The sequence below is a fragment of the Ceratotherium simum genome, chromosome 5 (assembly GCF_057802395.1).
Source record: "Ceratotherium simum simum isolate JZ-2026a chromosome 5, ASM5780239v1, whole genome shotgun sequence".
NCBI classification, from domain to species: domain Eukaryota; kingdom Metazoa; phylum Chordata; class Mammalia; order Perissodactyla; family Rhinocerotidae; genus Ceratotherium; species Ceratotherium simum.
In genome coordinates this window covers 18,795,783-18,809,860 of record NC_141904.1, presented here as the reverse complement: position 1 = coordinate 18,809,860, position 14,078 = coordinate 18,795,783, and the positions used below count along the sequence as shown (strand labels likewise).

Sequence of the window (14,078 nt, the reverse complement as noted above, 5' to 3'; positions counted from 1 at the left end):
GAAAGAGTCAAAGGTTTTTACTGAAATCTTGGGGGCAAAGTATGAAAAGTGAAAATGAAAGTAATTAACATTCATATCTTATTTAAATGAGAATATATTTAATACTTTTTTTAATAGCAGCTTGCTTCCAATAAAAATCTGAAGTTGTTGGCTTTAAGGTCCAGGAAGCTTACATTTGAAAAAATATCTATAACATCTGCAAAACTGCCAACATGGCACCTACAAAATAGAAATGGTTTTAAATTTTATATGAATACAGATGATCTATAACAATTGTAGCGAACTAATAAAGAAAATGTACTAATATTTGCATGTCAGTCAAGTTTTAAAAAATTAATTCTTTTAAGTCTTTATCTATTAGTATTCTTAATTTCTTTAATCATCTTTTACCTTTTGCATCACATGCATCAGTGTATGAAAGAAAAGTATGCTTTCATTATAAAAAGAAATATCAGAAGTTCTGGACTAATATTTTATACAATTTGGTTATTTTATTACGCAGTTATGCCCGGAAGCATTCCCTACTATATCTCACTGATCCTGGTAACAAATCAATTCTTACATAAAAAACTGATTGCCTTCAAAATGATCCTTTACTTTAATCGCAATGAGACTTACTATCAACTGTGTTGATCTGGCCAGTAGGAGTTGAAGTATCAGGCATAGTCCTTGTTTCTGGTCTAGGCTCTGTCCTGTATATGGATTCATCCTGACAAAAACCTTTCTCAACACTGTCAAAAAACCATTTTGTGGTCACACAGTGTACATTCCATCTCTTGGCACATTCATATTTTTGACCTATTGTGTTCATTAAGAAAGAGAGAGAGAGAGAGAGAGAGAAATGCAAACCATTAAAATCTATCTTGGCAGAAATATTCAAGTTATGATAGAGTATAAAAAAAAACTTACCACAAAATTAGTTACCAGTAATTATTCTTACTTTTAAACAGTATGCTATGCAGTGTATTAAAAAGTAATATTTTAAGTTATTATCCAATTATATTTTCTATGTGTTGCATAAATACACATGCTATGTGAGTTGATCTTTTACAAAACTGCATAAAGACAGAGGCAATTGTGGGGTAACTGAAATAATATTTGATTTGGTTTGCATAGAAGCTCCATCACTTAATTTCTTTAAATGAGTTTCTTAATCTGTAACATGGGGACAACTCACAGAACAAGACTGTGAAAACTGTAAATGTTTGCGATATAAAAAATACCAGCTTTGAATAGACTACTCCTATGTCAACAGGATTCTACTTGAAGTCCAGGATAGACAGGAAAATGGATAGATAAATAAATTATATTAAAAATATGTATACTTTTATTGCCTTAAAAAACATTTAACATAATGTATTTTGAAACAGTATCATAGAGAAATTGAGGTCAATATGTAGTAAACAATAACATGAAAGTTTTTTTTTTTTTTGGACATTGAGAGCCAAGAGATGAACCGCCTTCAGATTGAGAAAATCAACAGTAGAGGCTCTATTCACAATCATAATATCATAATTGGCCATAGCCAAAGTTTTGACTTAAGGACAATTACCAATTAATTTTAACAATTTTTAAAAAAATTTTATTTCTTACCTAGGTAGCTTAGGAAAAACACAGCATAGGTATCAGAAGAGATAATAAGAATGTTAACAAAACTCTTCTCTCATCTATTTGTACACATTTTGAGCATTGGTAAAAAATATTCTCCAGAATAGATATTAAGGTTATAGAACACCAAAGTTAACAGCAATTTTAAGGAATTCTTATTGATAATGTATTTTTCTTCTTTTAACTGCCTCATGTTCTGCAAGGTGTATTTTCAAGTTAAAACTTGTAGTTCATTCAGTAAAGCTGATACATTCAATTAAAAACTAAGCCAAGTCTTTTAAATTTGTCACTAGAAAGAAATGTAATTTAGCTATATCTATTAGCTTTCTCTTGTCATTAATGCAAATTTCTTGCCTCTTAAGTATTTGGTAACTGTGTAGGGAAATTTGTTCTAAAAAATCAAAAGATCTGATAGTAAATTTAGATAAAACACCACTGGAAATTTTTATTTCTTTAAATTTACTCAATGACCTGGATAAACACTAGGAAAGTCATGTAATTTTTCTACAGATTGTCAACCAAACTATCTTTGAAAGATATTAGGGAAAAAAACTATCATACTAGATTTATGACACGTCAGAAGCAAAAGCTATTCTGTAAAGACTTTAAAACGTTAAATACTAGAGAAAATTTTGCATTTGTCCATTTGGGAAATAGTTTTACCTTTTGGTTCTTGCACAACGAGGTGTGTACACTCATTCATTTTCAATTGTCCCATGTATTGTCCTCCATGCTTAACTGTGAGTTGCTGAACTGCCTTCCTCTCTAAGCCACACAAGCCAGTCACACAGATTATGCAACCAAGAAAAATAGGACACTTGAAGTCTTCCATGTTTATATCAGTGTATCTAGTTATTTTTCTGGGGAAAACAAATGATAAAAAGGGAAAAAAATAACATATTAAATATACCAGATAGTTTAAAATTTACCAATGGAATGACAAACAATGGAAATATCACTAACGCTGCCTCAATTTTTACGATTTTAATCATTTTTAAGATAAGGGAAACTGACAAACACACTCAGAATTACACTAACTGCTCATCTAGCTCAACACCATGTCTCTAGTAAAAAGTAACGTTTCAGATATAGTCTCTCAAATAAAACTGTTTTAAGGGAAAACATATATTTCATTAACTCTTAAGTCCATGCTGGTCAAAGTGGTATATTTTCCAAAATTGAAAGTCTGAATCTCTACTTAAAAATCCAAAGGTTCTCTGGTTGCCTACTAAAAAAATGGACTTTTTCTCCTTCTATCATACTATATAAAAAATAAGCACTGATTTTTGGCAGAATACCAACAACAATATCATTATCATCCTGTTGCCATGCTAGGCAGATGTGCTGAAGAACCAGTCAGGCTGGGAGTGAGGGTGCCAACGTGGAGACATGTTTAGGACGTACCGGATGGTATTGAAAGGAAGATCAGAAAAATGCCTATTTAATTCAAACAGTGGCACCTGGACTTATGGTTGTTACTCTAATTTTAGGGGAAACTCAATTCTGTCCCTTGAAATAGGCTCTAAGCTCTATCAGGGCAGGGATGCTCTTCTGTTTTGCTCACTATGTATATCCAATGCCTGGCTCAGGTCAGGTACATAAAACGGGCTCAATTAACATTTATTGAATGATCACATCTCAGTTAATGGCTTACATAAGTTTATATTCAACCTCACATATGCCCCCTTTGGGAGGGAATATGACTGCCAATATGGCTAATTTACTCTCCATCTTAACATATGTGCACAGTATTGAAGGATAATCCAACATAAGAGCAACAGTTGCCACAATGATTTTCTCAACTATTTTACAAACATTTTCTGCTGAAAACAATTTTATCATCAAAGCATTTCTTACCCTGCAGCTAATGCTAAACCCCCAGCCCGTTCTACCTATCAATTTATACCTTGACAGTGAGAGCTTGGAGATTCTGCTCTTTTGTTTTCATTGGAGAAAAGAGTAATGACCTCATTTTTGTCTCTGAAGAACAGATCCAAAGAAGATACCATAAAACCTCCCCTATGAAAACCCACAATATGCCAAAATAATTGAATGTATCATTTTTTCAAATCTAGAAAATATCTAAATGTCTTTCTTACTTCTCTTGTGACTTCTCCCAAAGTGTTTTTATCCAAGAAGGAAGCAAAATAGGTTTCTTTAGGTTTGCAGCAACTAAATATTTTTTGCTACCAACTTCTCCTGCAATAAGGTGAGTTACTGACATATTAAGGTCTCTGTATACACGTCCACCCATCATTTGAACATATTTATGAACTTCTTCCTGCGGCCCCAAAAGAAAATATATTATTAATACTGAAGCAAAAAATCCCACTTCCATTTTTTATATAATATCCCATAAATATTTTTTGTTGTTGTTAGTTTGAATGCAAAAATGTTTCTCACCACTATAAAGTTAAATAATTAACCAAATTACTTTTTGAAAGATAAATATGAATTATAAATTTTATATATTATTTTCCTATATTTATCTTTCAACTCCATGAATTTATTAAACTGCTGCTTCTAGAATAAACAATATATATTTACTATTCTATACATATATTTTAAAATATATAAATTATATATATAATATTTAAAAATATATATTTTATATATCTCTCTCTCAGAATCTTTTTTTTTAAAGATTAACCATCTATGGTGGAAAATGTAAGTGATTCCAAAACAAACTCATCAACTAGCTAGGGCAAAAAGTGTTTCCTTTTGATCAAAATCAGTTTCCTTTTAAATCAAAACAAAAACTTCAGCGAGTTTTCAGTAAAACAGATTCCACCATATTCAATTCATTAAAAAATTTAAAAAGATATATACTGTTGTATATTGACTTTGTTATAAGTCATGAACACCAGAAGTGCAAGGTCTTTCAAAGTATATCCCACACAGTGAAAAATTAAGTGTTGAAATATATATACATATAGATCATGATAGTCCTCTCAACACCTACCCTTTTGTCTTTTTCCAGGCTTGTACAAGATATGGTTACATCAGACATAACCATATTATAAACTGGATGTTCAGCTCTTGGAACACATCGCTGGTGGTGCATACAAAATATGACTACTTGAGGACCAACAATTCTGCAGCCAAGCTACAAAAAAAGAAAAAGTTTAGTAAACAGGAAAAGGCCTCCAGTCGTACAAAATTATATTTTGTAATATTTACCAATTCTTTACAGAAGTTGATGACCACTGCAGAAAAATCACCAAATTATTATAAGAAAAAAATAAAGACTATTAAATAATTTCTCAGACACACTACACATTAAATAAATACACACAAAAGCTAATAAAACAATGCAGGTTATCAAAAGAAATAACCTTCAAGAGCCACACTCACTCAAAGTTGCCATCAAAACTTTAATCTCTGAAACAAACACATTCTTAATAACAGAGGATATGAGTAATAGTCTTATACTATAATAATTAGCAAATATCCATAATACTTTTCAAATGAAGCACCCAGCCAATGAAGCAGTTTAAAAGTATAGGAGACTAAATAACCCTCCTCTAAAATACTTATGTCACAAAAAAATACATAACCCTAGGCAGTTTCTACATTTGTGTTTTAAAACCTTTGTCTGCAACTTAATGTCTTTCCAAGCAAGATCCACAAAGACTTCTCCTAAGATATTGCAGGTTACTCAAAAAATGACCTCTCATTTTCATTGATAATTGAGTTAAGAAAGATGACAGTCTTGCTCATCGTCAGCACATTCAAGCCAGACTAAAAAGTCTACAGTTGCCAAAGTCACCAGGGCATGACTGATTTAAATATTTACAGGGTAAATGATTACTGCTATTTTTTTGGTCAGCCATAAAAAAACTGAGTTTTTGATGCTATTCATTCTGACAAAACATGTTATTTCCAACAGGAGGGTGAGACTAGCAATGCTTTTGGCTAAGGTGGGCACAGACCTTCCATAAATTGTACAGATACTGCATCTACCTACTCTTCTATGTTTTCGTCTCCTTCAAACAAGAATCACTTCTTTGTAATCTGGATGGAATTACAGCCAGTTTACTTTTATTTCAAGGCTTCTCTCTTGTCCAGACATCAAAAAAGTAATGAGTCAGTAGACTCTAGAATCAACAAAAAGAAATAAGATGGCTCATTGGTATATTAGCAATATTCACCCCCAAAATGCTTCCTTTTAGCTTATAATTTTTCAGACCCTATACAAGGTACAGGTACTAAAATTCTGTATGCAACAGCACATAGGAAAGATGGTTAAGTACCAAGCGTTATGTGGAGGGCCTTTCCTACTCTTTACTGTTTCTCCCTGAAATATCTCCCAATCAAACTGAATTCAAGTACAGTAGAACTCTATCACTGAAATGCTCCATTACTATAGAGCTCACTTATACTAAGTGAAGTTAAATCCCCTGAAATATAAAAAGTACATATAACAAAAGCCTACTATAACATAATTAGCCTTTAAAAATATCATTCTGATCTCCCAAAACCAAAGGATTCCTCTGGATGCATAATTTGTGTAATATTTCATGATCAGTAAAGAACTTACATCCACTGAAGCAAAAACAAACCAAAAAACAGATTGCCGAAGGAAAACACTAAAAGTCAGCAAACCTTTTTGAGGTGATCAAAGACAATGCCACTAAAAGGGTCACAGATATAAAGTGATCGATCATTCTCCTTTATCTTCAATGCTTCTTCTTCTGTAATAATCTGAAGATATTCTTCTGATTGGAACTCTTTTATTGACTGAAAGAAAAATGAAATAAGAATGCACCTGAAATTATTCACCTGTATTTAAGTTCTACGAATTCTATCATAAAAAGCCATCTCAAATCCAGCCTTTCCCTATGAAAGCTATCATCATCTCTCACCTAGACCTCTGCAGAAGTCTCCGAAGTGGTTCCCTCTCTCTCCCTCGCCCTAAATCTGTTTTCCACACAGCAGCTAGTAATCAGGTCACGTCACTCTCTGCTCAAAAACTTCCAATAGCTTCCCACCACACTCAATGAAATCCACATTCCGACAACGGCCTACAGACCACAGAGTCTGGGCCCTGCCTATCTCCCCACCCTGACCGTCTGTCACTCGCTCATCCCTCTTGCTTACTCTTCTCTAGCCACTCCTGCTTCTCTTCTAGGCCTGGAACAAGCTAAGCATGACCTCAGGTAGAGGCTTTGCTCTTGCTCCTGCTGCCTGGAATACTCCTCTCCCAGGTCTTCCCCTGACTTAGTCCCTCATTTCAATCAGATCTGCTCAAATGTCACCTCCTCAGAGATGCCTTTCCTGATTATGCTTTCTGAAATACCCTTTCCCTATCCCTCTAGTCTATTTTATGAAGAAAAATAACATTGATATTATGTAAATACAGTGTTTGCCTTTCTCCCTTATAAGAGTGACAGTTTCATGGTCTAGCGGGTTTGCCACCACATCCTGGCACTCAGTAAGCACCTGTTTTCTGAACAAATTTTGAAGTCCTTATGTTAAATAATTAGAATGATCTTTTTAAAACAATTAAGTCAGATCATGTAACCCCTCTGATTAAAACCCTCCAGTGGCTCTCCATCTCACTGAAAGAAAAAGCCCAAGTCCTTACAATGACTACATGGCCTCTTTACTCTTATACTTTGAAGCATCCCTTAATATTCTCCTCCCATCCGTTGCTCACTACACTACAGCCACACTACATCAGACAGACTCTCCAAGCACTTTCCCAGGGGCTTGTGTATGGTTGTTCCCTCTGCCTGAAACCTTCTTCCCTAGATATCCACATGGCTAACTATCTCACCTCCTTCAAGTGTACTCAAATATCATCTTCTCCATAAAGGCTATCCAGATCACACTCTATTTAAAATTACTCTCTCCCTTTTCCTTCTGCCCCTACAAACATCCTCCAGAACCCCTTAACCTGTTCTGCTCTTTTCTCTTCCCATAGTCCTTAGCACCTTGTAACATACTATATAGTCTACTCATTTATCGTGTCTGATTCATGTCTATTTCCTCTTGCTAGAACAGAACATAAGCTCTGAGAAAGTATGGATCTTTGCCTGCTCTGATCACTGATGTATCCCAAGCACTAGAACAGCGCTTATCAGATCTCGGACATTCAATAATTACTTGCTGAATGAATGAACTTTAAAGAAATACCTGCTACAACAGTACTTCCTAACCTTTAATGTACACCGAGGATCACACTGAGGATCTTGTCAAAATGCAGATTCAAATTGGTAAGTCTGAGGTGGGGCCCCAGATTCTGCATTTCTAACAGACTCTCAGGCCATGCGGATGCTGCTGAGGCCTGTGAGTAGCAAGGCTCTACACTACCCTACATCCTTCCATATTACACTGTAAAAAATGAAACATACTTTTAACAACCAGAAAATGAAGTGTAACCAGTACATGACTGACTTAAATTTTTTCAACACACGAAGGTCTACTCTGGGTAGTAGACAAAAGAAAGCAACTTAATTTTTAAGAACAGCAGGCGTGCCACTTTCAACAGAAATGTCATAATAGATTTCAAGTCCCCCAAAATACATAATAACGATATACTAACATCAATTCAAAAATATGTTAACAATGACGTAGCTATAATAATGTAGACTACAGTAAAACTATTATAAAAATAAACTAAGAATAAAAAGCCCAATAAATAAAAAACACTAAAAAAAAGATGAATTCACAGCATCAAACAAGACATTCCCAACTATTCTTACCTCAAGAGCTTTAAAAAAATATTCAGAATTGTCTGAAGACTTTAAAAACTTCACGAAAAACGGTTCTTTGTCATTTCTGGACATTTTTGAACTGTCAAAATAAAGGAGCCATTAACAAGAACGACAACACGTTAGGTATGAAGTGACATGTTTAAAGCACCTATTCTTCTGTGCAAACAAGAATGCCTAAGGATAGACATTCTGGCCTTGCACAGGAACTCGTCCACCACGTTTGTAAGAAACGCAGGAACGTGGGCAAAGTCAAGGAAAAAGATGAAAACACCAATCTTTGCAAATCAGAGAACGAAATTAATGTCTCTAAATTGAATACACTGAGGGCCTTTGCTATGGGGCTCTAAGCCCCCCAAGCCAAAGGACATTCAATTGCACTTGGCTTAAGGATACACACAACGAATCTGTCCCTGCGGGTCTCCCCGGCCCTCGAAGCCTGTCCACCCTCGGTAAACGGACATTAATATAAACATGGAAGCCACTTAGCAAGGTCATGCCCCCTAAAAGGCCGGCCGCTCCGGCTCCCCAGCTCCCAGGGAGAGGCCTGGCTCTCGGTCCAGCCGCAGCCACAACCCTCCGGCGCCCGAGTCCCACCCGCCGGTCGGAGGGCCCGTTACCAGGGCCCCGAGGGCCAGAGGAGAGGTCGCGCCCCCCAATTGTGGTGGGAGGGAGCTGGGTCCCGCTCCGGGCCGCACTGACCTCGCCGCAGCCTGGGGGTCTTCGGGCGGCGGGTGGCGGGAGTGCGGCCCGCCGGACGGCGTCTGGGGTCGGGCGCCCCCCCGGCGCACCCCCGCCCCCGGCGGCGGCCGCGGCCCGAGGCAAGCGCAGAACCCGGAAATAGCCGAGGCCGGGAACCGACTTTCGCGCCAACGCGCGGACGTGCCCGCCTCTTCCGACGGAAGTGACGCCACCGCAGCTGCGGGAGGAGGCCGGGGATGGCAAAGGTGATGAGGGCGGCGGGTGCCGTGCCAGCCGGCGGAGGCCTGCTCCGGGGCTTGGGCCGCGTTCTCTGGGGCTCAGGGCGTTGAAGGGCGGGCCGGGCTCCGCTGGGCATTGGTCCAGCCCCCAAGGCTCAGGGGGCGGGGCCGCGGGCCAGAAGTACCTTAGAGGAGGTCCCAACGCAGGGAAAAAGAAAGCCGGGGGAGAAGAGGGTTTCCTCAGTTATTACACCTGCCGAATGCCAGGCAGTGCGCGAGACCATGTGTTGTCATCCAGAACAACTCTATGAGGCAAACAGCGTTTTACAGATGTAAAAGCGGAGGCTTAGAGAAGTCAAATGATGTGTCCCAGGTCACACAGTAAGTGGTAGAATTAAGATGGCATCCACCTCTTTTTGACTCCACGGACTGGGTTCTTTCTCCTCCAATATAGCAGGAGTATAATCACCAGCTGCCACAGCCAAGAGGTCTGAAGGGAAGAAAGAAGTCAGGGTGGCTTGAATTGCACACCTAGTGCAAAGGGGTCCTTACCAAGATGCCGCCTCTTTCAATGAGCGTCTCATTTTCTTTCCCTGTAGCTCCCCCTGAGTGTTGGGGAGATTCTGGGATGGAACCTAATGTTCAAATGGCAAAGATCGGGGGAGAGGAGGTAAAAGGGGACTGCAGTTTTGGCTTGTTGATGACCGATGACAAACTGCTTAGTTAGTGTTTCTCCTCATTTTATTCTTGACTCGAGATTGAGAAGTGCATGACTCTGGATTGAGTGATGTGAGAGCTTAAGGCGATGTACCTCGATTGTTTTTATTTTTCTTTCTAGTTCCTACAGATGGCAATGAGCAGCTTGGGTCTAAGTGTGTGAATACACCCGTGGAAGGTGAGTCAGATCAGTAACTCTGGAACTCAAAGGAAAGGCCTGTTGTTGGGGAGAAGGTGAGGAAAGGCTTAGAAATAAAGTTGTAAAAAAAAAACAAGACGACGCCACAGTTAATTGTAAAGGAGCGAATTTATCGTGAAGCTGTAATAGTAACTACTATTTGTAGGGTGCTTTACAGTTGACAAAGGACTCCTGCTTGCACTATTCCCGTTTACTCAGCACTCTCTAGTATGTGGGCATCACTGTCCCGTGCTATGCAGATGGGGAAAGTAGGCTCAGGGACTGTGTGACTTCCCCAGGGCCACATAGCCGGGAAGTGACAAGAGGCGGCGTGACTGGAACCCCGTGCCCTTCCTGACACCACACTGCTCCTTGTCACCTGCTCCTGCCCGTCTCTGCTCGGTCAGCACTGGGGAGCACATTCCTGACATTTCTGGGGCTGAAGGGGGGTCTCTTGAGAGTAGGAGAGTCAGAGATGCTGCTAATGAAGAGGAGGAGGATGATGAAATCAACCTTTAGCTTTTTTTGTTGTTGTTGTTGAGGAAGATCAGCCCTGATCTAACATCCATGCCAATCCTCCTCTTTTTGCTGAGGAAGACTGGCCCTGGGCTAACATCCGTGCCCATCTTCCTCTGCTTTATATGGGACGTCGCCACAGCATGGCCTTACAAGCGGTGCATCGGTGCACACCCGGGATCCGAACCCAGGCCGCCAGCAGTGGAGCATGCGCACTTAACCGCTACGCCACGGGGCCGGCCCCACAACTGTTTAGCTTTTAGCAGCTGGATTTGAATAGCAGAGGAGTCGACCTCATCTTTAGAATGGGAGACCAGGTGACAGGTTCTCCCATCTGTGTCTCCACATAGGCAGAGAGAGTCTGTGTCTGTCCCCGAAGTACCTAATCTTGCGCATTAGCTAGAACAGTAGTTCTCCATCCAGTGTAGTGCCTGGACCAGCTGCATCAGCATCACCAGAGAACTTGTTAGAAATGAAAGTTCTTGGGCCCCATCCCAGATCTACTGAGTCGGAAACTCTGAGGGTGGCGCCACTGCCCTGTGTTTTAACAAGCCCTCCAACTGATTCTCCTGCACATTAAGGTTTGCTTGACCCGCAGTCCTTTAGGAAAGGATGAGAGTGGTTACGTGGGTTGTGGTCCATGAAGATTTTGGTGAAAATGAGGAATAACTGTGATGTGCTGTCAAGAAGCTGCCTGAGAAAATGGGGTTCAGGGATTAACTTTCCCCTCACCTCTCTGGCATTTAGGATCACCTCCCTGAATATTTGGCACTTCTGCCACCTGGAACCAAACACTCCAGACCCTGCTTGGAGTAGGATTAAAAGGAACTTTATCTGTTTGTAGAATGAAAAAACACAGGAAACAAATATGACAAAATAGTTACTTTTAAAATATGGGTGGTGGTAATATAAGTATTTATTTCTGTTATATTTTGCTACATAGAGAAGACTTATCAAAATTAAAAACTAAACTAAAAATAGATTTTTGAGGATTTTATATTTAAGTTTCCAGAGCTGTAAATGAATAAATATGTATAAAGGGATGTATAGTTTAAAAATGAAATTAGTAAATGATCTTTATTGCTGCAGAAATAGTCTTTGCAGTGCAAAACATTTGTTTAAACTGTCATCTTCAGTAACCTGGAAGATAGAACGTAGGCATACTGAGTCTGCTGAGGTGCAGGGAAGAGGAGGCAAAATAGAATGTAAGTGGCACATATTGGTTGCTACTGGCTGCGTTTAATTCAGTATTATAAGAAAGCCTAGCTCAGGGAAGAATTAGCTTGTTTGCAAGCGAAAGATAAAAGGGAATTTAAAAATCCAAAAATATGGCATTTTGCAAGGTTAGAAAAGCTGGCTGCATCTAGACCCTAAAAACAACAGATCAGTCTGAGAGAGATTTTGAGCAACAAATGTCTATTACAACCCATCCATGTAGAAAAGATCTAGTTAAGAATATGGCCCTCCCACCCAAGCTGGGTAGGCACCGTCAATTGAGAGAGAGAGAGGGATGGGGCCAAGGATAGCAAATTAGTCTTGAAAATAAGTCTAGGAGAGAACTGTGTGTGTGGCTACTACCGTAGGGGAACAGCTCTGCCATGGCTTCCTGGCAGCCTTGCACATATCCGTGTAGGCAGAGGTTGGAATTGCAGCATGTCTGAGCCTCAGTCAAACACCTTGTGATCCTATTGGAACACAAGAGAATGGGGTCCTTTAAGGAGATGCTAGCTATGAGGCCACCTCCCACTCATCTTCCTGCCTCCCCTCGGAGGCTGTCATCAGTTTCTCATCGCCTCCCAGATTCTGATGAGGTATCGGGCTTTCTGCACCACTCCCCTCAGAATAGAGCTGCAGAATATGAAACCACTTAGCTGCTGTCTAGTTTTGGCTCCTCAGCAATGGGGCTTCCCACAACAGCCTGTTTTGTTTCAGTGTCATCTTTTTTGGTATCTGGGACAAGGACCCTGGGAGCTGGCACCTTTGGCTTCTTCTTCCTTTTTGCTATCTATAGAAGTAACAAGCGATCTAAATCTAAAAGTGTCTCATGTATCTTCACCAGTCTAATCAGTCAGGCCTTGCCCTTGACCTTGTCTTATATGTGAGAGGTTGACGACTACCACATGAAACTGACTGGAAGCGAATAGATCTGAAGGTTACTGGAGTTTTGAGACAATTGCTCTATGAAAGAAACCAGAAGTCTGGAGTGTTCAAACTTTGATACAATCTTCAAGCTTGCATAGTCAGAAGTGGGTGAAATGTCATACAGCCCCCAAGGAGAACAGACTCCTCCATACCCTGTCTAGACATGGAGACAGAGGATAATGGAAAAGGAAGAACCTCCTAGAGAGAGGTGCCAGGGACCTCAGAGAGCAATGAGCAATGGAGCTACTTTCAGAGAACAGAATCTGAATCTAATCAGGCAGAGGAGCCACCCGATGCCTGCCCAGTAGGACTTCAGGGTTTGTACTGACGAGCAATGGCTATGGGTCTCCCCTCCTCTCCTTTCTGAAAGGGTTTTATTGTAGTTATTCTGTCCTTGTGCCACCATTGTATATCAGGTGTGCAGTTGGGCAGGGGTAGGGGTGGGCAGCAGCCTGTGTTTTTAGTCCATATGTCACTGGACCATAAGGTGGATTCTGGTAGAGACCGTGTAGCAGACCCTTAGTTTCCCACACGTATCCCCTCTACCTTACCACTCTTAAACACGTTAGGAAACTTCCAACTGCCAGCACCTGTGTTTCTTTGCATGAAGGCATTTTCTGACACCAGGAGTCTGCTTTGCCACCTACACGGTAGACCAAAGGGCAAGAGGACTTATGACCCATGGAAAAAACCCTCAGTGACTGACAGGAGTTGGTGTACAAAGACTCTTGTTTGCAAGCCCCTTGGAGGGATATTCTACCCTGGCTCACATAGTTTCCCCAGTGGAATTAAGCCCTGGTCTCCACGTGGTAACTGACTTATTAATACGTCCGTTGGATGCCTTATTTTCCTGGTCTCACTTCCCCATTCTTTTACCTGTGTTTCTTTACTTACTAAATAAAACATTTGAAAAGTCTTGTCTGAAAGTCTGTTTTCTGGGGGAACTCAGACTAAGACAAAAGATCCAAGGTGTATGCTCCCCTTTCATAGTGCATGTTGTTGCTGGGAAGACGTTGCCCAGACAGGGATTCCAATTCCCATCCTCTTTGCATCTAGGTGGGGTCATGTGACTGAGTTATGGCCAATAGAATATAGGTAGAATTGATGTTTATTACTTCCAGGCCTAGTCCATAAAAAGGACTCTTATGCTACCTTCCATACTTTTCCTTATTCTGGATGTCAACACTCAGGGCAGTCTAGGAAGCCACATGTTGAAAGTGGCAGAGCCTCTCTTAGTCTGGATCTCTGAACGACTGACCAGAGCTATGAAAGTGAACTCCC

The 14,078-nt window shown here is 40.1% G+C and overlaps 1 protein-coding gene across 3 annotated transcripts in view; it reads right to left on the bottom strand.

Moving 5' to 3' along the window:
- TOPBP1 (DNA topoisomerase II binding protein 1) overlaps positions 1 to 9,157 on the bottom strand; it is a 61,708-nt gene extending 52,551 nt beyond the window's left edge. Inside the window, exons 1-7 of one of the 3 annotated variants that reach the window (XM_014789509.2) lie at positions 9,027 to 9,157; positions 8,316 to 8,406; positions 6,214 to 6,348; positions 4,571 to 4,714; positions 3,708 to 3,889; positions 2,272 to 2,468; positions 619 to 798 (exon numbers count right to left, since the gene is read on the bottom strand). In XM_014789509.2, the coding sequence (XP_014644995.1) occupies positions 619 to 798; positions 2,272 to 2,468; positions 3,708 to 3,889; positions 4,571 to 4,714; positions 6,214 to 6,348; positions 8,316 to 8,399 (922 nt within the window). In that variant the 5' untranslated portion in view covers positions 8,400 to 8,406; positions 9,027 to 9,157. Of the gene's footprint in view, positions 1 to 618; positions 799 to 2,271; positions 2,469 to 3,707; positions 3,890 to 4,570; positions 4,715 to 5,575; positions 5,706 to 6,213; positions 6,349 to 8,315; positions 8,407 to 9,026 lie in introns of those variants that run through there. The other 2 variants (XM_014789524.2, XM_087430558.1) reach the window with 2 other exon arrangements.
- Between the last annotated feature and the right edge of the window lie 4,921 nt (positions 9,158 to 14,078).